Raw genomic sequence first — 23587 nt, 5'->3', positions numbered from 1 at the left:
TGGGGTTCTTACAGGCAGCATAGAGTTGCATTCTTGAATCCCCAAGCTCTGCTCTGGTGTCTGGGCTCTTCAAGGACTCTCTAACTCTCCAAGCTACCCACTTCCTTGTAGGAGGTTCTGATAGTTAGAGCATCATTCCTCATGATGAGCCCCACCTGCCTTCTTTCACCTCCCCACTGGGGTAACACTCGGAGAATTATTTCCACTTTCTCACAACAGGTTTTCCGACAACGGGGACGTCCAGACCTACGGCAACTACTCGGCCAGTGCCGGATCCAGCCACAGGGGACCCATCAGGCCCACGGAAGACTACCTCAGGGCTACCTGAGAAGTACCAAAGGCTCCCTTGGAAAAATATAGGGAGGCAGGAAATATAAAACTAATTTCTACAGGGGAGGATCTTATTGATAGAAAAAAAGAAGCACTTATTTTCCATTTCCAGCAAGTGTGTCAACCAGGAGAGAAAGTCTGGGCGCAAGCGAGAGCCGTCCGCCACAGCCCAGGTGGGCCCTTTGGGAGGGAGGAATGTGCCCCTGAGGGCGAGGACCACCTGCTCTATGCCTAGTGTATTCGTTTCCTATTTCTGCTGTTGCAAATTACCACACATTTGGTGACTTAAAGCAACACAGATCTATTCTCTCATAGTTCTGTTTGTCAGTGTTTATACTGGTTGGTCCCACTTGGATCATCAAGGATAATCTCCCAATCTCAGGTCCTTCATCTTGATTATCTCTGCAAAGTCCCCTTTACCGTGCGAGGTAACACAGTCGCAGGTTTTAGGGATGAGGCTGTGGGCCTCTTCGGGGAGCCATTGGTTAGCCCACCACACTTAGTTACAGGGCAGACCAGTTATGCAGAAGGCAAGTCCACCAGGTCCTAGCTCCCCTGTGAGACCTGTCCTGTCCAGATTGGCGTGAACTATCTTGCTCTTTGGACGTGAGCCTCTGAACTGTGCGCCTTTGTGCCAGATGACTAATTCTGGTCCAATCATCTCTGTCCAGGATGGCAAGGATCAATGGTACAGAACTCATGGGATTAAACCCTAACTCGGGTTGCTTTCTTCAGGGAGAAGCGGAGCAGGAACACTTAGAGAAGGGGCTTGGGGCATAGAGTCAAGCAAAGTGGCCAAGAGTAAGAGGTGTAGAGGCGACCTCACGGGTTCTAGTCCCAAGCCTGCTGCATACTAGCTGTAGAACCTTGAATAACTGTCTTAACCATCTGGCCTGTTTTTACCTGCGGCAAATAGAGCTTGTAGTATCACCTTCATATGGTTGTCATGAGAACGAAATAGAAGGTTGTTCATGTAAAAGGCTTAATTAGCAAAGGGCCTGACACAGGGTAAGGGCTCAATGAATATTGCCATTCTTATTATTTGAATGCTTGACTGGTCCAAAAAATGTTTCAGGGACCGTCCTACCAAGGGTTTCGGTCTCGATTGGCTTCCCTAAGGGACCTAAGTAGTTGTCTTGAAACTGACCGTTAGCCTGATCTTTGCCAGTGTACTTCCCAGCCCATCTTGGAGGACGAGGGGACAAGGACGCTGGCATGAATTCAGCCCCTAAGATGCAGGCAGCCCCGTTTGATCTTGTTCATTGTTATCCCTATGGGAAGACAGGACTGAAAAAAGTGGCGAGTGGCCACGGTACCACATACAGCCCACAGCGCTGTGAACACCCCTGTTGGGTTTACCCCTTTGGTAAAACCGCCAGTCTGCAGGGCTGGAGGAGGGAGGGGGCAGTTACCCAGAGATCCTGTCTTCGAAAGTCAAGAAGGGAGAGTTAGGAGGGAAAGAAGTCTGTCACCAGAACCCTGGTACACGGGCCAGGCTGATCTGAAGCAGGAATGTGTGTAACATGTTCTCCCCTAAGCAGCTGCAAGATCTGAAACGCTAACTGCACAACCGGAAGGATCTTTCTTTCTTGAAGCTGAGGTGATTAAGTCAATGAGGTTATCATTTTCAAAATGTCAGCAACTCTTAGCTCGAAGTTTCTTCATCATGTCAGAAATGACTATGAAACAATGAGACCCATGTCCACGTGTAATTTACAGAAGCAGCTTCATCACAGCAGGCGATACTTGACAAGGTCATGTTGCCTGGAAAGGGGTCCTGCAGATGGTTTCCATGTTCAGATAACTTGCTGCGATGAGTGCCTGGTGGCAGCCTGACCTCCCCACAGCCTACCTGAAATCGACAAGGTGGTGGTAGGTGAAATCGACAAGGTGGTGGTAGGTGAAATCGACAAGGTGGTGGTAGGTGAAATCGACAAGGTGGCATGGGAGGCGCAGGATATTGAGAGCTTGGGGTGTCCAGGCCTGGAGGCTGGCATGCTTATGCCCAAACCCATCTTAGCCAGATGAGAAATGCTCGCTGCTCTGACAGTTTATCTATACGATTAATAGATGTAGGGACCTTCAGGGGAAGAACTCATCAGTGACCGAACTGGGCAGGGGACACCAGTCTGGGTCTTGAGTCCCCCCCCCCAACTCACTTCAAGGACAACTATCCTCACAGCTTCAGGCCATACGATTTGTTGCAATCCCTGAGGGAGCGCGAACTGAATTCACAGAAGCCTCCTTTAAAAGCAGTGCTGTGCGTACAGAGCCCCCTGAGTGGGAGAAAAGCCTCAGGGCAGGCCTTTATCAACTGAAAGTTATTTTGTAAAAAAATCAACACACAGTCGCTGCTTTTCATAAAACTTGAAAAGAGCTGAATTAATGCTGTGAAAATCTAATAAATGTTTATTATAAATAAGATACAGTTTTGGAAAATATCACATGAAAGTTACTCAGTGGTAAGGTTTTACTCCTATCAAGTGTTTTTTCCTCAGTACTTAAGGGTCAGCAAACGTGCTGAGGATTGTAAAGCCCGGGGGGAGGGGGAAAGAAACCCCAGGGCTATGCATCGCCTGGTTTATTCTCCGAATTGAAAAGTTTTTTCAACACAAAGATAAAGGTTTCATCTCCCACCAGCAATATAGACATTGGTATAAACCCAAAGCTTGGGGCGCCTGGGTGGCTCAGTCGGTTAAGCATCTACTTTTGACTCAGGTCATGATCCCAGGGTCCTGGGATGGAGCGCCCCATGTCTGGCTCCCTGATCAGCGGGGAGTCTGCTTCTCTCTCTGCACCCCCCATGCTCTCTCTCAAACAAATACAATCCTAAAAAAAAAAAACCACAAAGCTTTTGTTGGCTACGACAGGGTATATTTATAGTTTCAGTTCTCCAACATCTTAGCTAACAATGTACTGAATCAAGAGTTAGCCATTAATGACAGAGGGAGGGGGAGATGGGGGGAGAGAGAGAGAGAGAGAGCAGGCATCGGAGGAGGAGGGGGAGAGGGAGGGAGAGAGACACAGAGCGAGGGTGGGGAGGCGGGAGGAAGGGGGAGAGAAACAATCTATTACCTATCTTCACTACTGATTTACCCAATGACCTTTAGTAAGTACATTCCTCAAACATAATGGAAATGTTTATAATGCCCTCAGAGTCCCCCCATGACACTACAACACCCGTACTGCATTAATAGACTTACATGACTCCAAATAGAATGAATATTGTAAAGAGTGTATATTTAAGTGATGCCTGATCTAAGCCTTTTGGACTTTGTGACTTTAGATAGGATCCATTTCCTTGGTGACTTTTATTTATTTATTTATATATTTTTGAAAGATTTTGTATTTGACAGAGAGAGAGACCACAAGTAGGGGGAGCAGCGGGCAGAAGGAGAGGGAGCAGCAGACTCCCCGCTAAGCAGGTAGCCCCGTGCAGGGCTCAATCCCACCATCCCTGCTGGGATCGTGACCCGAGCCGATTGAGCCATCCAGGCGCCCCTCCTTGGTGATTTTAAATGATGATCCTAAGGTTCTGTCTGATTAGCCTGATGAAATCATGATTTTGGGGTAGAGTCCAAAGCCCCAGAGTTCTCTCTGGTCCCTGGTATTGACGTGAATCATGAATTTGTGCTTTTAAACATTCAATTCCTCCTCCTCCCCCTCATGCTCTGTCCTTTCCCCCCACCATCTGTGTTGCTTAATGAATAAGATTTTTTAAATATAAAAAGGGATATATGTAAGATTTTCTAAAACCCATATGCCAAATTAAGAAATTACCACACTGACAGCAGTTAGCAGTTTTCATAATTTAATGCAAAAGTATCGGTAAAAAGGTGACATTTGGAAAAAGACTTGAGTTTATCTTGGAAAACTGGACTATATAAGACAAAATGAAAAAAAAATTAACAAAAGGTTAAGAGGTAATACTTCAAACAACAGCAAAATGTAGCAAATACATTTTGGGGCACTGAAATTTACACAACTGAAGGCTCCTTCATTTACTTAGGAAAATCCTGCAAAAATATTACAACTATATTTCCCTGACTGAAATGATTTTAGTCAATCCTCTTCCAATGGCATTACACATGGAATTTGGCTGAAGCACTTTTTCAATGTTTGCTTTTCCTCGCACTCACTCAGAACCAAAAGGCGTGAAAGGACACAGGCTGTGGTACTGGCTTTCAACAGGAGTTTAGAACACAGATCCATTACAATTTCATTCCCAGGAATGTGTCAAATTCATATCCACCCCAGCAGAACTCAGAGAAAAAGCAGAGGAACCTAGTGCATACATACGAGAAACTGTCTTCCTCATTCGGATAATTCCTTGCTGTTTCCGTTCGAACAGAACAAGGGATGTCCACCACACATGCTACAGCGTGTTCACACACGTACACAGGCGTAAGAGAAACATTTTCAAGGTGTGGCCAAAGGGGAGGCAAAATGCAGCAGTTTTCCAAAAAGGAGGAACAAAGCGAAAGCCGCAAAAGCCACAGAACCCACGAACAAGGCTGCAGGAACGAAAGCGGGGAGAGGAAAAGGGCTGAGTGTCCCCATGTGGGTGGAGAGCGGAGGAGCCCAGGCTTCCTAGTGCAGCGGGGGGCTGTTTGTTCACCAGCAAGCAACGTTAAAAATCTAAAAATGGCCTCTTTTGTCTGAAAACTCCCACTACACTTTCCCAAACTAGAAGAAAGAGAATATTAATTTAAGGCTAAGAAGAAAAGAGAGCAGAGAACTATAGTCGGCTTCACATTTTAAAAACTGTAACATTTCCCCCTCCTTTAAATGGGAAGCAGACACGTTTTATCCCCCCCCCCAACATGTAATTATTCTCTTCCTCCCAGAAATCAATCAAGGGCGATAGTTTGGGAACAGGGTATAAGCAACTTCTGAAAAATGGCTCCAGCCTTTTTGTTTGGGAAACTGCCTCGGATTCAAAGTTTGTACAAAGCTAAATTATATCCATGTGTTAAACACATGCTTTCAAATTCTGTTTGACAATAAAAATCTGTTTCAAAATTAAAGCAGGTAAGAATACTTAACCTCTGTGCATTTTACTATATTTTAATTATACCTCAATAAAAATTTTATAAACATTAAAGCAGGTATACAAAAACTGTCAGCCAAACTTACTTAAGTCAAACTGATTCGAAAACAATAACACAAAAACCCTGACCTGGTACAAATCCCCCAGAATTGATCTCACTTTGGGAAAGGCTCTGGGATCCTTCACAAACGCCTAAGCTGAGAGACTCAGGGCATTTTCCTTGGAAGTAGTACTTTGTTTGTACCTTTGTAAACACTATCCACGAGTTAGCCTTTCATGCTTGTTAGACGGGAGAAGTAGTTACAAGTGCGTCCCCAACAAGCAAGTCTAGGAACAGGCACTGCACTCAGAAGCGTTAGGAGTATTGACACGGTAAGGTAAGATACTGTGAGAGGAGCTCAACCTTGTGCAGAGCAAAGGAAGAGGGTAGTGAGTCTGACAGTATCTGAGATGTTGGTCCCTGGTGGTCCCTGGTCTCTCCCCGAAGCGGGTTTCCAGATAGCAGTGGAGTTAGAAACTGCCTACAGACAGAAGCTCTGGGAGTCACATTGCTGTAGCTTCCAAAGACAAGGAGTTTTAGTGTCTGATAATCACGGTCTCTTGCAAATCCATGAAGGACGCAAGGACTTGTAGTACGTATGTGCATCAATGTGTTAATGTGACTGGAGAGCTGTCCCCAAGTATTTACTGAGCAAGTACTCTAGGCCCAGCTGTTCTCAACAGCCTCTGGCAGGAAAACTTCCGGATAATCAGCAATTCTTATGATGTGCTTGTGAAAACTAGACTTGAAATTGTTTCAAAACCTGCAAGCCAGATTACTGTGGCAACTTTTATTCTTTTCACTACAATTCCTCCTAACATATGCTAGAATTCTTTTGGTGTGGGGGTTTTCCCCAGTGTGTGGGGCAAAGGCAAAGATTAAGCTCTTCTGGGAAGTTGCTGATCACCTCTGCATGGAACTGTGGGAAAGGGGGTGCGTCTTGCTTTTGCCGCGGCAATCCCGTCGCGAGTCACGGGGAGGGTTTTCCCTGTCGGAGCTAACTCTCCTTACCCTGGCTTTCTCTTTATTCCCATCACTCTCTGCCTCTGAATCACTCGGCTCCAAATCTGGGCAATACCCATCGTTTTCCTGATAGGGAGCTCTCCCTGCAGGCCGCCTGACAAGCTGCTTGCCCCAGAGCTGCTCCTTGGGGTTAGTATTCTTGGTTGGCTTCGCACAGCATTGGAGGTCCTCTGTGGTCCTCACCCACCTGTTGGTGGCCTCCTTAAAGGACCTGCTAAAGTGTTCCACGGTAGATTTCCTGAAGGTGCCCCCCTGACTGGCCAAGTGGGAGCTGAGTGTGGAGCCCTGGTCAGAGAATGTCTCACTCGAGCTGTCTCTTTGAGTGACATCTCCGGACCAGCTGCCCTCCAGGCCGTTGGATCTGGCAATCTTGGAGGGAGGCTGACTTTTCCCGTTCCCAATAGCCGACTGTCCGTGCAGGGCAGCCTGAAGGACCAGAGGCTTTCCCCGCGACTGCCCGCGATAGAACTCTGGAGAGGGAGCTCTCCACGCAGGGCTGGGATCCTTTGCTTCGCTCCTGGGATGGCTGAGACTGGCCAGCAAACGGCGGTGGTTCTTGCTCTCCAGCGAATGTCTCAGGCACGCTTTCGTTCGCACCTCTAGTGACTGCTGAGGCACCTGCATGCACCTTACGCTGTGAGCAGGGGCGCTGCTGGCGGGAGACAGGGGTCCGTGACCAGTCTCTGTGGAGCTGTTTCGGCGGTCTTCTGGAGCTGATTTGGGCATTTTTAACTTTAAGGTAATTCTTGGTGGTGGGTAAAACAATGAGTTTTCTAGTGCATTTGTCGAAGGAACTCCTGAGAGCAAAAAGAAAGATTCATTCTAACAACCGACTGAAACCACGGCGCGCGTGCTTACTACGGCACAGTGAGCTCACGCACCCGCCCTTCCAAGCGCCTGATGAGCCCCCGTTTCTGCTGTGCGTGCACATCATGGTACAGCAGCTGGAGTGAGCTGAGCTAGAGGGGGGCGGGGGTACTACAGGCGGCAAAGTCGGCGACGCCACTGTTCACTGTGTGACGCTCAGCCTCTTCCCCTCTGCTCTACCAGTCTGTAGAGGGATCCCGGAGACGGGTGTGCCCCCTCCTCTAGCCCCATCTCTGCCCCCTCCGTTTCTGAGAAGAATGTCACTAGCCGGGATTTAGAATGGGGTCTGCCTAGCTGTGTGTGTGTGTGCGTGTGCGTGTGCGCGTGCGAGTACCGTACAGCACTTGGGATGTGTCTTAAGAAGACATTTCAGACTCTACCTTCCAATCTCTTCTGCCCTTCCTAAAGCAAGTCAGATATAAACCCCCAAGGATATAGCATGGGCTTTGACGAATGAAGAGTAGGCTTTAAAGAAGAGTGTGTTAACCTGGCAATAGCAGGAATGGTAGTGGGTGGTTCCCGGGTATTTTACGTCCTGAACCTAAAACAATCTCCTGACGATGAATGGCCATCACGGGGCGGGGGGGCAGGTTCTGTGGCAGCAAGGCCAGCAGAAAACAATCACAACATTCCTGCCCATGGCCTGCTACGGGCTTGGCCTGGGGAGTACTGGCAACCAGTTACCTGGTTACGTCATCCTAGGATCATATTTGGAACAGATCTTCCTTTCTCTGTTACTTTGAGTGCTCTGAGATTTAAAAAAAAAGCCCTACCGAACACTTCCTCCTTGCATAAGGACTTGATCTTTGCCCATGGGAGGACAACCAGTGGGTGCCTAGGTGACATGTGTTCCTTGTGGGTGCACGGCGAATAGGGACAGCTCCCATCCCCACCAGGGATGGCCACCTGCTGATAGCACAAGCAGGTCTGGGGCTGGGTCCCACCAGTTAGAAGCCACATGGTCCGGGGGCCAATCTCCTTGGCATGCAGGGGCCCTCCCTGCCGTCCTTTGGTTTTCCTTGTCTTGTCTGTTCCAGTGTCTTTGTGGCTGAGCAGCCCTGTTCCCTCCTGCTATACCATTCTGCTGTGACCCATGATACTTACAAATACCCCAGAGCCTTTGATGCCTACCTGACACCTCATTTCTGGGTATCTCTCTTACTCTATGGGGGGCCCTTAGATGAAGCTAGATTCTGTGCACCCTGCGTAGTGACTCCTGTTGCCCAGGCTCTGCCACCAACCTCTGTATTAAATGAGGTACAGGGAGGTTACAAATGTCACCGAACATAACTGTCATTGCAGCCAAGCTCCCCATGCCCAGGGCACTGTAATTATGCTCACCCGTCTCTCTCACCAAGTGGGCAGCATAATACCCTACAGGCAGGGATTCTGTCTTGCTGACTGCTCTACTCTCTAGCTCAGTCCTTAGTCCACAGTAGGTACTCAACAAATATTAGTAAATAAGAGACAGAACCCAGATCGCTGAACTACTGGCTAAGGGTTTGTTTTCACAAACTATTGTCAAGATGGAATTAAACGTTTTCTGGAAACTAGGATTAGATGCTATCCTACTGACTTCTCCATGAATCTGATGGTTACAGAATAATTTCATGGCTTTAACTAGTGGCCCTTGATATCTGTCTCACACCTAGATTATCTGCCCTAGACCTGCAAGTCCCCCAACCCCACCTTGGGATTTCTTGCTTCATGAGTTGACAGTGAAAAGGGCCATATTGTATCAGGGTTGGACTAGAGCAAATGAGATATTTGAAAAGAATTTTAAAACATTTTTAAGTAAAACAATTGACATAAAATTCAAATTGTTAAAATAGGATGTAACCAGAGTCTATATTAGGACATCTTTAATATAAGGTTACCTGCAGCAATTTCCTGGTTAACAAGCTGGACTTGCAAACCGAAGATCTGTTCCTGTATTTTGTTCTGTGATAGTTTCAGCTTCTCTCGCCTGCTTATCATGTAGCACAGATTTCGGACCTGAAAGCCCAGCCCACAGCAAACAGAGATTTTTGTCATGTTACGTAAACCTGACACTTATAAATTGTTTAGCTAAAATGAAGACGACTAAAATCAAGCGGGGAACAGGGGTGGGCGAGGAGAGGAGACAGAACACAAAAGCTGCGAGAGGCCACTCTACAGGAACTCACGTAGCACGGTCAGTCAGGGCACCACGGTCCCCACATCAACCAGCAACACAAGCAAAACGCCCCTAAGCCACCTGCAGAAACCTACTCTCCCGGTGGGGCGACGGGCTCAGTGCTCATCCGCACAGCCCAGCTGGGAAGACCGAGTGATGACTTAACATTCTGGCCTCCCTTTTAGGGACCCGAATAAAACAATGGCGACGCTGCATCCAGTACAATCTTCAAATGAGTGCTGGACCAGCAGGATAAAGGTCTGCCGAGAAGACTGAAAGTGGCTTTTTTGCTCACACCTCCAGCTCAGCCAAATCTCCACAGTCACAAGGGTGCGACCCTCATGCTCCCATACTCCCCACCCCACCCAGACAAATCACCCCACCTTTCTGTGGCCCCAGTTCACTGGTCTGTAAATAGGGCTAACGACAGTACTTTCTTCCCAGGCATGCTAGGGTTAAGTGAGTTAATATTTATGAAATGCTTAGAACAGTGCTGCCACATAGTAAGTGCTATAGATGTGTGAGTTAAATTCTACAAAGTGAGCCAAATCTCTTCCCTTCCAAATTCTGGTAGCAGAGAGAAAAACAAGCCATCTCTATAATTATACTTGATTATAAAATTTTCTAGGGTAAACACAGGGCCTAACTTATCTTAGAATAAGTGAGTTAAGCTGAATTATCTGGTGTACTCAACCAGAGGCGATTTTGACCCCCCCAAGAGGCATTTGGTAATCCGGAACCATTTCTGGTTGTCACAACTGGGTATGTTGGGGGCGGGTATTTGCTACTGGGTAGAGGCCAGGGACGCCGCTCAGCATCTTACAGCATCCTCCCGCAACAAAGCAGAGTCCCTACAAGAACTATCCGGCCAGAACGCCAGGAGTGCCGAGCCTGAGAAACTCTGATCGAGTTCCTTCCTCGACAAAGTTCATTCTTTCCTCAGTCCATAGTGTCATGTGTCAGTAAAATAGAGCTGAGCCAATTTAGGCTCGGCAGTGAATAAAAAGTAAACTAAGTGAGAATTTATTGCGGATTTAAGGGTCATACAGCAGTTAAGTGAGGGCTCTCCAATTCCCTTGAAAGCGCCTGTCAAAAATTTAAACAGAGTCTAATGTTTGGGGCCACAGTGCGGTCAGCAGACGAGCAAGGACAGAGAAGCCTGCACTATGCATGAGCTGACCTTTAGAAACCCACAAACCAACCGGAAGCAGGGCCGCCGTTCCTCTGCAGGCCGAGCCTGAACGGCAGCCACCGGCGAGCAGCTTACCCTCTCTAGGTCTTGCCGGAGGTGCATGAACATTCTCATGCGAGTGTGAATGCTCTCCTCTTTTGGCTGCACCAGGCCATTCTCTTCATCTTGCTTCGGAGGGAATAACGGCTTATTGAAGTTACTTTTCCGCTTCAGTTTCCAGTAGTTATAGATAAAGTCCACGGCTAGTGTGGGCATCCCCAGCTCTGTGGCCACATCTTCCACACGGACCAGGGCATAGAACTCCTCCTCCAGCTCCCGAAGCTTCTGTGCCCGCAGGCTGGTCTTCTCACTTTTGGCCTGGCTCTGCTCTGCAGCCCTGTGCAGGGGGTGCTCAGGCTCTCCGGGTTTCTGCCTGTTTTGGCTGTGCTTGAGGCAGTATGACTTGAACTTCACTTCATCCCCCTCATCTAGGATGGTCTTCATCTCTAGGCTGTGCTCAAAGGCACAGGTGACATGGAAGGCAGTGATGCAGCTTTTCACAGAGCACTGTTGGCAGGAAAGGTGTGTTAAGGCAGCAGGGCTGGCGGGGGAGGGAAACCCTATATCCCCGGGGCTTCAACTGAGAGCTCACAGGAAGCAAAGGCAAGGCGGGGAGAAAACTGGTCCTAAATTGGCCATGACAGATGCTTTACAACTAACCCAGGAAATCTACTTGTATAGAAGACAGAAAGAACAGAGGCAAAAAAACAAACAAAAAAAAATTTCAAACTCCCCTTTAGCTCAAGCACTAAGTTTTTCTGAAAAGTCTTCCTTGACTCCTCCGAAGAGTCATGCTGTACCTTCTCGGTGTCCCCCACACACCCTTATTATGTGCTTTTATCTACAGTTACAGTAAATGTCAAATCCCTGACTAGAGAGCTCTTAAACACAGAAGCTGTGTCATTCATTTTGCATCGCCATCAACTTTTGAACAAGCAGGTGCTCAAGAAATGCTTCTAAAAAAAAAAAAAAAAAGAAATGCTTCTAAATAAACAAAAGAAAAAACAAAGTCAGTATTATTGCCAGAGCATCTACTCGTTCTAAAGAGGCCACCGGATCTCCAATATCTAAGTAGCCTAACTTCTTTTTTTTTTTTTTTTAAAGATTTTATTTATTTATTTGACAGAGATAGAGACAGCCAGTGAGAGAGGGAACACAAGCAGGGGGAGTGGGAGAGGAAGAAGCAGGCTCACAGCAGAGGAGCCTGATGTGGGGCTCGATCCCACAACGCCGGGATCACGCCCTGAGCCGAAGGCAGACGCTTAACCGCTGTGCCACCCAGGCGCCCCTAATGATTTTTTTTATATTATGTTAGTCACCATACAGTACATCCCCGGATTCCGATGTAAAGTTCGATGCTTCATTAGTTGTGTATAACACCCAGTGCACCATGCAATACGTGCCCTCCTTACTACCCATCACCAGTCTATCCCATTCCCCCACCCCCTCCCCTCTGAAGTCTTCAGTTTGTTTCTCATAGTCCATAGTCTCTCATGTTTCATTCCCCCTTCTGATTACCCCCCTTTTCTTTATCCCTTTCTTCCCCTACCGATCCTCCTAGTTCTTATGTTCCATAGATGAGAGAAATCATATGATAATTGTCTTTCTCTGCTTGACTTATTTCACTTAGCATTATCTCCTCCAGTGCCGTCCATGTTGCAGCAAATGTTGAGAATTCGTTCTTTCTGATAGCTGAGTAATATTCCATTGTATATATGGACCACAGCTTCTTAATCCAGTCATCTGTTGAAGGGCATCTCGGCTCCTTCCACGATTTAGCTATTGTGGACAATGCTGCTATGAACATTGGGGTGCATATGGCCCTTCTCTTCACTACGTCTGTATCTTTGGGGTAAACACCCAGTAGTGCAATGGCTGGGTCATAGGGTAGCTCAATTTTTAACTTTTTAAGGGACCTCCACACTGTTTTCCAGAGTTAAGTAGCCTAACTTCTTGAGACTGTTCTTATAGAGGGCTGCTGTCCAACATGGTAGCCAACTAGCCACAAGTAGCTATTTAAACTTAAATTAATTAAAATGATATACAATTAAAAATTCAATTCCTCAGTCACACTAGCCACATTTCAACCATACTGGACAGCCCAGATTTCCATCACTGCAGGAAGTTCTATGGGAAATTAGGGCTACAGACAACCTGAGACTGAGTTTATAATACTCCGCCATTCACAGATGCAGCACGTTTGCTAAGTAGCGCGCAACGAGGACTGCGCGCGCCGGGCGCCGGAGTAGCGAGAACCTGGGCCAGGACCGCCGTGCCCTGTGCTTCACTTAGGCCCAGTTACCATTTGTTCTGCTTACAGTGCTACAGCTTTCCCTCCAAAGGCTTTAAAGGCATGGGCGTGTGTATATGCTTACACAGAGGAGGGAGAGAAAGCAATGGGGGATTTGTTTCTTAAAAACAGTGGGACCTCCCATGGTGAAAGCCAAGTCTCAGCTCCTTCGGAAGCCAGCATCTGGACGGCAGACTACTCAATTACCTGTATGTTGGGTTTTGGATAACTACAAATAGGGAATGACCTTGGATATGATTAAAGACAAAAAAATGCAAACCCTGACAGGTCTCCTTATAATAGATTGAGAAATTCAACACCTAAGATAATACTGGCAACCATCAAAGCTTTAATGGGGACAGATTCCATTTCGGCTAATTTTACAGGATAAAGAATTCCAGAGATGAAATACAATTCTAAGATCATCTTACCCAGCCCCATATTTATTATTGCTTGTCCTTCCCTCTAGAGTACCTCATGTTCTGCCTCCACTGCCCTGCCCCCTCAACTCCTTCCACTTTTCAAGTAAGTGATACTGTAGTCACTTGAACTGCATTCCTGAGACAGCCCACCCCAGCTCTGGACAGCTCCACTGGAAAAGTCTGTTACTTTACACTGAAATCTGTATCCTCAAAATGTCCATGTATTTGAAAAACCTCATGAAAACAAGGATAATGAAAGCCAAAAATGTACTTTTATTTGGGCACCTTTTGTTATCACTTGGCTAAGAAACTAGCCAGTCATTTAGAGAACACATAGCAAAAGGCATTCCTTAGCAAAGGATTGAAAGTGTTGGGCATAGTACTCTTTTGCTGTTTAGTAACTGATAAAAATATGGGTAGAGAAAGCGAAAGGACTCTTTCCTATTCAAGGGGATGAATGTGTGACATGAAACTACGGCTGATAGGAAGCTAGGATGGGGCGCCTGGGTGGCTCAGTCATTAAGCGTGTGCCTTCGGCTCAGGGTGTGAAGGGTGTGATCCTGGAGTTCCAGGATGGAGCCCCACGTCAGGCTCCTCCGCTGGGAGCCTGCTTCTTCCTCTCCTACTCCCCCTGCTTGTGTTCCCTCTCTCGCTGGCTGTCTCTCTCTCTCTGTCAAATAAATAAATAAAAAATCTAAAAAAAAAAAAAAAGGAAGCTAGGAATGCCCGGGGGTGGGGGCCTCAGTCAGTTAAGGGTCTGCCTTCGGGTCAGGTCATGATCTCGGGGTCCTGGGATCGAGCCCCGCGTCAGACTCCTTGCTCAGCTAGGAGTATGCTTCTCCCTCTCCCTCTGCCTCCTCCCTCCGCTCATGCTCTGTCTCTCTCTCAAATAAATAAATAAAATCTTAAGAAAAGGAAGCTAAAAACAGACCATCTCAGGTGAAATTTATAGACATATGTAGAGACATAACTATAAATTACTCAAAATAAAAGACAATACATGAATAAAAATTGTGTACTTAGATGAAAAATGGAATGGCCTTAGGAAACTCTGCCAAAAAATCCATCCAGTCGCAAAAAAAGGTCATTCTATGATATTTACAGCTGAAGGTCTATATATTTTGATGGTAAAGGAGAAATGCCAACCAAGTTTGGTGGCAATCAAATACCTATTTACTTTTTTCCAAAAACATATACTTGGAACATTCTATTAAACAAAATGCCTTTATATACATCTCCTTTATTTCTACTGTAACCACTTAAGGTGACAGAGGAGGTATTATGATGCCCATTAAAATAACAGATTTATTGAGATACAGTTTATGGGCCATAAAAGTCACCAATTTTAAGTATGCATTTCAATGGCTTTAGCATGTTTACAGAGTTTTGCAACCATCACCAGTACATAATTCTAGTACATTTTCATCACCCCAAAAAAGAAATCTCATGCCTACCTGTAGTCACTTCCTGTTTCCAACCCTGGCCCCAAGCAACCACTAATCTAACTTTGTGTTTCAGTAGATGTGCCTGTCCTGGACATCTCATATAGGAGGAATCATACAACATGTGGCATTTTTGTCTGTTTTTTTTTCACTTAGCATGTTCTCAAGGTCCAACCATGTTGTAGCATGTGTCAGAATTTCATTCTTCTAAAAATGTGGACAAATTATGTTCCATTGTATGGATATACCACATTTGTTTATCCATTCATCACTTGATGGACATTTGAGTTGTTTCCACTTTTTGGCTATTATGAATAATAATGCTGCTGTGAGTATTTGTGTGCAAGTTTTTGTGTGGACATATGTTTTCATTTCTCTTTGGTAAGGTGCATTAAAGGATGAACCTTGCCCAAAGAAATATTTGGCCCTGTGCCCCCAGCTCCTAAGAGGTAACCTCTAAGCCTCTGGAATGTCCTGACTGATAAGAGTGTCTTAGTTTATCTGGGGTCCTTGGCCATGTCAGATAATCTACGCTAACACTGTGATTTATGGTGGAGGCTTTGGGCCACATGGGATCAGTCTGACCTCTGGAGGGACTGGAGACTCCAGTTAGCCATGCGGGTGGTCAACTGTGTCTAAGTCACCAACTCTTGATAAAATCTCTGAATAAAATCTCTCCTGGACCCTGTCCTATGTGCCTCTCCCCTTTGCTGTTTTTAATCTGCATCCTTTTACTGTAATAAACCAGAACCATGAGTACAATGGCTTTTCTGAGTTCTGTGAGTCCTGCTAGTGAATTATTGAACCTGAGGGTGGTCCTGGACACCTCTCAAACTGCACGTAGATACTGAAGTGGAATTGCTGGGTCATATGGTCATTCTACATCTAACCTGCTGAGGAATCGCCAAACTGGTTTCCACAGTGGCTGCATGTTTTACATTTCCACCAGCAAAGCACAAGGCTTCCGATTTCTCCACATTCTTGCCAATAATTGTTAGTGCCTGCCTCTTTGATTATCAGCACCCTAGTGAGTATGAAGTGGTATTTCTCTGTGGTTTATTTATTTTTAAAGGGGGGGAAGAATAATTTTCTACATATTCTTCGGAAATCATAGAAAAGAAATGAGCTAAGAGATATTTTGTCATCCCCCAAAGAAAATAGTGTGTCCTCCTCAAAAGGGGATGACCCCTGCCTGGAACAGCAGTGGCCTGGCACATATGTCCTCGGCAGCTCCCGTCCTGCTGCAGGTCAGTGCCCATTTGGTTGTCTTTAATCCCAAATAATCTGCGAACAGACAGCTGGGTGGTATCATTGCAATTTTCTCAAAACTTTGTCACCGAAAGCATGTCATAAATGGTTCAAGCCAGCCTACAAAACCTACTGCAGCCACAGTGGCCACCAGCCCTTCTGACCTCTTATCCCTCAGGGTCTGCAATGTTGGAGGGCAAATGTCACTTCACTGTCATTTAACTTTTCCCATGTTTATATGTGGCCTCCCTTAATAGACTATAAACTCCTGAAGGCAGGGACCAGAAATGCCTTAGGACCACAACAATTTGTACTGACAAAATTTGGAATACATGAAAAAATATTAAGTATAGTCACTGAGTAGGCATACTTGCATTTCCCCACTTGTTGAAGAATTTCATTTGTTTTTAAAAAGTTCCCTTTCCTCATAATCAAACTCCTATTAGCCTAACAGTAAACTCATGGCAGCCCACTGATTTATCCTGACTTCATTCTACTTGCATGTGATTTCAAACATGACCACATCCCTCTATTGTCAAAAGGGACACTTATCTAGCACCAAGTGTTTGATGATTCTACTCAGTTTGGCTGGATGAGTGTTAACAGCTTTCCATCAGCAAGGTCCAACTGACTCCAAGGAATAATAATATGAATAATTAAAAACAAGTACAACTACTATTACCACTAATATATACTGAGTATTTACTCAATGTTAGGCACTGTGCTAAGCTCTTTACCACATTTATTTATTTATTTATTTATTTATTTATTTATTTATTTATTTATTTTTATTTGACAGAGATGGAGACAGCCAGTGAGAGAGGGAACACAAGCAGGGGGAGTGGGAGAAAGAAGCAGGCTCATAGCAGAAGAGCCTGATGTGGGGCTTGATCCCACAATGCCGGGATCACGCCCTGAGCCCAAGGCAGACGCTTAACCGCTGTGCCACCCAGGCGCCCCTCTTTACCACGTTTATTAAGTAGGTACTATTATCATCTCCATTTATAGATATGGAAACTGAGGCACAGCTATGGTAGGTAACTTCCTTAAGATGGTATAAAAAGCAAGGAGGTGGAACCAGGATTTGAACCCCAGGAGTCTGGCTCCAAAGGTCATATTCTTTTTCTTTTTAAAGTAAGTGTGTGTATTCAATCAATCAATCAATCAATCAATCAATCAATCTCTACACCCAATATGGGGCTTGAACTCCTGACCCTGAGATGTAGAGTTGCATGCTCTTCCAACCGAGCCACCCAGGCACCCTCAAAGGTCAGACTCTTTTTTTTTTTTTAAAGATTATTTATTTATTTGACAGAGATAGAGACAGCCAGCGAGAGAGGGAACACAAGCAGGGGGAGTGGGAGAGGAAGAAGCAGGCTCATAGCGGAGGAGCCTGATGTGGGGCTCGATCCCATAACGCTGGGATGACGCTCTGAGCCAAAGGCAGATACTTAACCGCTGTGCCACCCAGGGGCTCCCAAAGGTCATACTCTTAGCTACTGTTCTTTCTTTTCAGGGAAAACCTAAAGCCTCTGGACCTAGGTTGAATGGGGCCTGAACATAAGACATATAAGGACCCTACAGGAATTCTGGAAAGCCAGCAGTTAGAGGGACTGTGGCCAAAATTTAGGCAAAATCCAGAGCTGTCTGGGGCATCTCATTTGAACCTAGTCTTTATGACCTGGTTCAGGATTATTGGACGACTTCATGCTCAGGAGAAGGTTCTAGCTCCCAGATATGGAAGCTGTAGACATTGGCTATATTTAGACCCCAAACCCACCAGTGCTGGATTCTATCCTTCCCTGGTGAATGTTCCCAAATCAAAAAAGGACAGATACATGGACTCCCACTGCTGGGAAACAGGAAGAATAAACACAATTCACAGATAGTTAAGAGATCCATAAAGACTTAAACAAAACAAAATACCCCAAATACATTACTAATCACAAAGACTTAAAATAAACCTCCCAAGAACAATGATGCTAATAAAACTTGACCCCTACTGAATTATTATATTTGTTTACTATGTTTTTGATTCACATACAGGGAACAAGACGTTAAATTACTAATGAGTTTGGAATTAACTTTCCTTAGTGGTGGTTTAAAAGGAAGAAAAAGGTTTTGGTCTGTTTTCCCACAGGAAAACTAGGTATCAACCATGGAAAACAAACACCACTCTATTAGAAGTAGAACGTACGTGGGAAAAAGAATTACATACTTCAGAAGGTCACCCGACGTTCATTTCCCCTACTCAAGGGGGGAGGGTCTTTAATACAGCCTGGCACTCACACTGCACTTCCCCAGACCATAAAAGGATTTCACACCTCTCCTCAAACCTCTGGACCTCACTCTCAGCTGACAGCCCTGCTTCCTACCTCACGAAGGAAATTAAAACGATCAAAAGAGCACGTCTGCAGATCCCCCACCAACACACATACGTAATACTGCACCTTACACTCCGCCTTCAAGGCTGTTCCCAGGGCAGAATTGTCAGTACTCCTGCCCAAGGCCACCCCTTCATCGCATGCTTCACCCCACTCTCTCTCACCTACTGAAGACTTCACTCCGGCAGTTCTTCCTTTCCCCTGGATCACTCCCTTTCATGCGTACTGTGATGTTCTATGTGTGAACACGTGTACGTACATACTCGGCATTTCTACCATCTTAAAGACCAGACCTCTGTACCTCACTTTTCTGAACTGCTCCTACTCTCTTTCTTTGCCCTGACCACTGGCAATGTAGCTTTTGCCATCACTACTGCACCTAAACGTTTCCTTCCAATTACCAATAATCACACTGCTAAATTCAGGGCTCAAGCTCTAGCCCTCATCTTACTTCAGTTGCATCTTTACACCACTGATCTTATCCTTTTCCTCGAAATGCTTTCTTCTCTTGACTTCTAGGCTGCTACCCACTCTCGGTTCACCTCCTGTCTTCCTTCTGGCTGCTGCTTCCCATCCCGCTGCGCTTCGCCAGGCCTAGTGCTCGGTACGTCCTCCTCTCTGTCTCCACTCCCTCACTCGGTGATCCTACCCGGTCCAGGCTAAAGCCATCTCTAGGCCAACGGCTCCCAAATGCATGTCTGCAGTCCAGGACGTCTCCCAAACTCCAAACTCACACAGATACCTGCCAGCTTGACATTGCCACTAGGATGTCAAATAGACACCTCAAACTTCAATGTCTAAAACTGAACTCATCATCTCTTCCCCCAAATCTGTTCTTCTGCAGATTTCTCTATTTGGTTTATGGCAACTTCATCCTTCCCACCGTTTGGGCCCCAAACCTGGAGGCCTCTCCAACTCCTATCTTTTTCTCACACCTCATATCTGATCCACAGTCAATCCTGTTGGCTCCACCTTCACCATTCATCCTGAATCTAATCACTTTTCACCCCCTCCAGCGCTACTACTCCAGTCAAAGCCACCACCATCTATTACTAGAATAGCCTCCACCATCTATTACTAGAATAGCCTCCCAAGTGCTTTTCCTGTTTCTAACCTTCCCTCCCCCGTCTATTCTAAATACAGCAGCCAGAGCTTATTTTTGTTTTTTAACTGTTTACTATGGAAATTTAAAAGCCTATATAACAGCACAGAGAATACTAATCATGATGCCCATACACCCATCAGCCAGCTTCAATAGTAATATACGACCAATCTTGTTTCATCTTTAACCCCCAGAGTACCCTGCCCCCAGATTATTTTGAAGTGAATATTAGAGATCCTATCATTCTACAGAGTGATCCCTTAAAAACACAAGTCAAATCATGTCACTTGCCTACTCAAAGCCTGTCAATGGCTCTCCCTTAAACTGAGAGTAAAAACAAAAGATCTCATAAGCGCCCTGGAAGCCCCACACCAGGGGGCTGGCAGACTATGGCCCACAGACCAAACGCAGCAGCTGTCTCTCTTTGTGTGGCCCAAGAGCTAAGAATGGCAGCTAAGGATGTTTTGACATTTTTAAATGATGCAAAAAATAAAAAGAATACTTCATGACATGTGAACTAATATGAAACTTAAATTTTACAGTCCATACAGTTTAACTGGAATACAGCCACGTTCATTTGCTTAAGTATTGTCTGTGGCTGTCTTCGCGCTTGGGGCAGAGTTGAGTAGCTGTGTCACAGACTGTATGACCTGCAAAGCCTAAAATATTTACTCTCTGGCCGTTTACAGAAAAAACTGCCAACCCCTGCCTTAACCAGTCAAGTTCCCATATGATCTCTCTGATATTCTCTTCTCACACACTCCATTCTAGCCTCATTGGCCTCTTTCCTGTCACTCAAACACTCCTATCTCTGATCATTGGCTGATCCCTCTGCTGGGAATATTTTTACCCGAAATATCTGCATTATTTTCTCTTACCTTCAAGTCGTTCCTCAAATGTCGCCTCTACCACGAGTCCTACTCTGACCGCTCTAGTTAAGCCCGTGATGCATGCCCCCTGCACACTCCCCATCTTCTGACTGTATTCCGCGGTTTTCCTTTCTATAGCACTTCCCATTTTCTCACACACCATTTAGTTTCTAGTCCTTATTCTCTGTTTCTCCCAACGCAATCCTAAGTTCCACGGCACAAGGTTCTTTGTTGGCTCGCTGATAAATCCCAAGTGCCTAGAACAGTGCCTGGCACACAACTAGGCACTCAAATATTTGTTGAATAAATGTAATTCTTTATAAAAAATTTAAGTCTTAATTTGGTAAGATCTTTAGTAATAAAAGTAAGAACCATTGCCCTGCAGATGAAAAACCTACTCCAGAATGCTTCATCCATCCATCTGTTCATCCACCCATCAATCTAATCTTTACTGTCTGCCAGCCATGTCAGGGGTATGGGGGATCTGAGGATGAAACAGTCTGAGCTTACAGTCTACTAAGGAAGGTAAATCTCAGATAAATAACTCAGACAGTGTGGCAGAATGTGGTAACATGGGGCTGTAATGCAAACTCAAGTCCGCTAAGGTCAAGGCCAGTGTTTTCTTTCACCACAGTCATGCTGCCAATTATTAACTATTTTAAAAAATCATCCTTTAAAACAGGAAAGATAGGGAGAAAAATACAAGTACTACAATAATGAAAATAAGCAAATTAAAGGATATAAATTCAATGTGCTATTATAAAATGGCTAATAATGGGTCGCCTGGCTGGCTCAGTTGGTGGAGTGTGTAACTCTTGATCTTGGGGTTGTGAGTTTGAGCCCCACGTTGGGCATAAAGAGAACTTAAAAAATTTTTTTAAATGGCTAATAATTATAAAAACATGGAAAATATTTCATTTTTTAGTGGGGAGAATGACTATTTTAAACAAATCATCTATGATACTATTAAATATGGATATATTTATTCAATAAACACTAACTGAGCACTGACAACGGGCAGGCACTCCCTTTCGTGTGAGGGGAAATCCAAGGAAGAATGATGCACGACCCTGGCCCCCAACGGGCTCACATATGAGAAGCAACCAGGACAGAGCTTCGGAAAACCTAAACAGGCAATGTGGGAAGGTAGTAGATTCCGTGGGATTAGTATTCCTTTAATTGTTGTCCTTTGTAACTGCCGTACTTAAATAATACCAGCAGAAAAAAAGTTAAACAACAACAAAAAAAGGCAGGACAAAGTATCCAATTCTGTCAGATGTAAAAAATGAATTTAAAGAATTAAAAGGGTCTTTGGGGTCCAGATTGTGTTCTTTATTTCTCAGTAAAAGAACCAGGTTTACTTGGAGGAGTGGCTGATCCCAGGTCTGCAGCAAGAAATCTACAAGGTGAGCCAGACAGGAGGAAACCTCAGGAAACACCCAGAGCCACTGTTCCTACGTGATGACATCATGTGGCTCCTTTTCTGTGAGGAACCATAGCAGGCCAATCTAACTCTAACCAACCTGTGGCTCCTCTGCAGGAGGCCTGGGGAGTAGAAGGGTCCACCCTTCTGCCTTTGCCGGAGGTAACTGGCCTCTCCCAGTCTCATCCCCCATCCCCCAACTGCTGCCGTAGAGTGCACCAGCTACTACTTCCACTTCATGCAGCTCAATTCCTGTACCCCAGACGTCTCAGAAAACTTCACTTGTACCACCGTGTACAACGAACGCCTCTGTGAGAATGACTTCCAAACCTACCTACCAGGGTTTACACATTTAGATGCCTCTTTCCCTACCAAAATGACTTGTACTTAGTCCAGCAACAAAGTCATTGGTTAAATCATCCTGGAACTGGAGTCCATCCATAGTTACTGGGTGAGCCGCACAGGAATATGGGCCTGGTTGTTTTAGAGTTATGGCTTGTTTCCACCCGGGATGGTATCATCTAGCTTCAGAACTCACCTAATTCATCAGACATCTGACAGCAAAGGATGGAAATTAACTACCACTACGTATGAAAAGAGTACGCTGAAGCGCCCAGAGGCAATGTCTAAAAAAATGGCTCCAGGAATGGTCTGTGCAATGGCAGAGCCCTAGGAGTGAGTGGGAGGCCTCCCGAGTAAACTTTTGGTTAAGAGGCGGCTCTCACTGGGAAGCTGAGTCTGGACAGTTCAGGGGTAGCCCACTCCACCACTTCTCTTGGTGACTTACCTGAATACAAGCCCCTGTCTTCAACTTGCACAGGTTGCAGACTAAGGCCCAGCGACTGGGAGGGATGTGGGAGACCTTTGTGATCGGTTCCATCCTCTCCGGACAAGCAATGCTGACCTATAAATAAAACACCACCATAAGGCAGAGGCACCAAGGCATTCCAGAAGTACCTTTCGCAAACCACAAATGATATTACGTGAAGCTCAGAACATCAAAACAATGAGGCGAGCCACATCTCTTAAGATTACGATGGAACCAAGAATAAATAAAACCTGTCCCTAGCCACTGCTCAGACCTTTGATCATTTCCAGTAATGTAAATGATTCATATATAGAACGAGAGGGCAGGAGTGGAGACGGAACATGGTTACCTTAATGAATCCAAGATATCCACTAAGGAAAGGAATTAAAATTCACAAAATCTAGCATCTATTATATGTTAGAGATGGTGCCACATGCCTTGTTTTGTCATTTAATCAACTAAGGATAAAAAACAGGCAGTGACAAGCCTTTCAGTTCGGCTTACAAAGAAGCAGGATATTGTGGGGAAGTAGCAGCAACCCGGGTTATGCGGAGGTTGTAGCACGTAAGCGGGAAGGATGAGGACGATAACATTTTCAAACCACAGTCTTTGAAATCATGTAATTATTAACAGTTTGCTCTACTCTTTCAGCCAAAGTAGCCTCAAAGTGAAATCAGTCTTTGGGAGAGTACTGAAAGGAAGGCAGGCTTTAAAAAAAGATGGAAAACATTTTTTTTCCATATGAAAATAAGGGGTTAGGCAACTTCTGGTAAAAAGTGTTCTCCCTTTTTCTCACAAATGTGTACGTGAGTTTCTAAGAGAGCCACAACTTTAAAAAAGAGTGAAGGACTGTTGAATAAAGCTAGTTAAACTAGTACAAGTTCTACCCACATCAAGAAACCG

The 23587-nt window shown here is 45.3% G+C and overlaps 1 protein-coding gene across 3 annotated transcripts in view; it reads right to left on the bottom strand.

The window, feature by feature from the left end:
* Positions 1–4133: 4133 nt before the first annotated feature.
* Positions 4134–23587, bottom strand: part of JADE3 (jade family PHD finger 3) — a 135445-nt gene continuing 115991 nt past the window's right edge. For all 3 annotated transcript variants that reach the window (XM_002927462.4, XM_034649319.1, XM_019808152.2), the window contains exons 8-11: positions 22664–22780; positions 10733–11203; positions 9188–9305; positions 4134–7240 (exon numbers count right to left, since the gene is read on the bottom strand). In XM_002927462.4, coding sequence (XP_002927508.1) covers positions 6324–7240; positions 9188–9305; positions 10733–11203; positions 22664–22780 — 1623 coding nt within the window. In that variant the 3' untranslated portion in view covers positions 4134–6323. The remainder of the gene's footprint in view (positions 7241–9187; positions 9306–10732; positions 11204–22663; positions 22781–23587) is intronic.

This window comes from Ailuropoda melanoleuca, chromosome X (assembly GCF_002007445.2).
Source record: "Ailuropoda melanoleuca isolate Jingjing chromosome X, ASM200744v2, whole genome shotgun sequence".
In the NCBI taxonomy this organism is placed as follows: Eukaryota; Metazoa; Chordata; class Mammalia; order Carnivora; family Ursidae; genus Ailuropoda; species Ailuropoda melanoleuca.
Note: the sequence above shows the minus strand (reverse complement) of the source record. Positions and strands in the feature narration are given on the sequence as shown.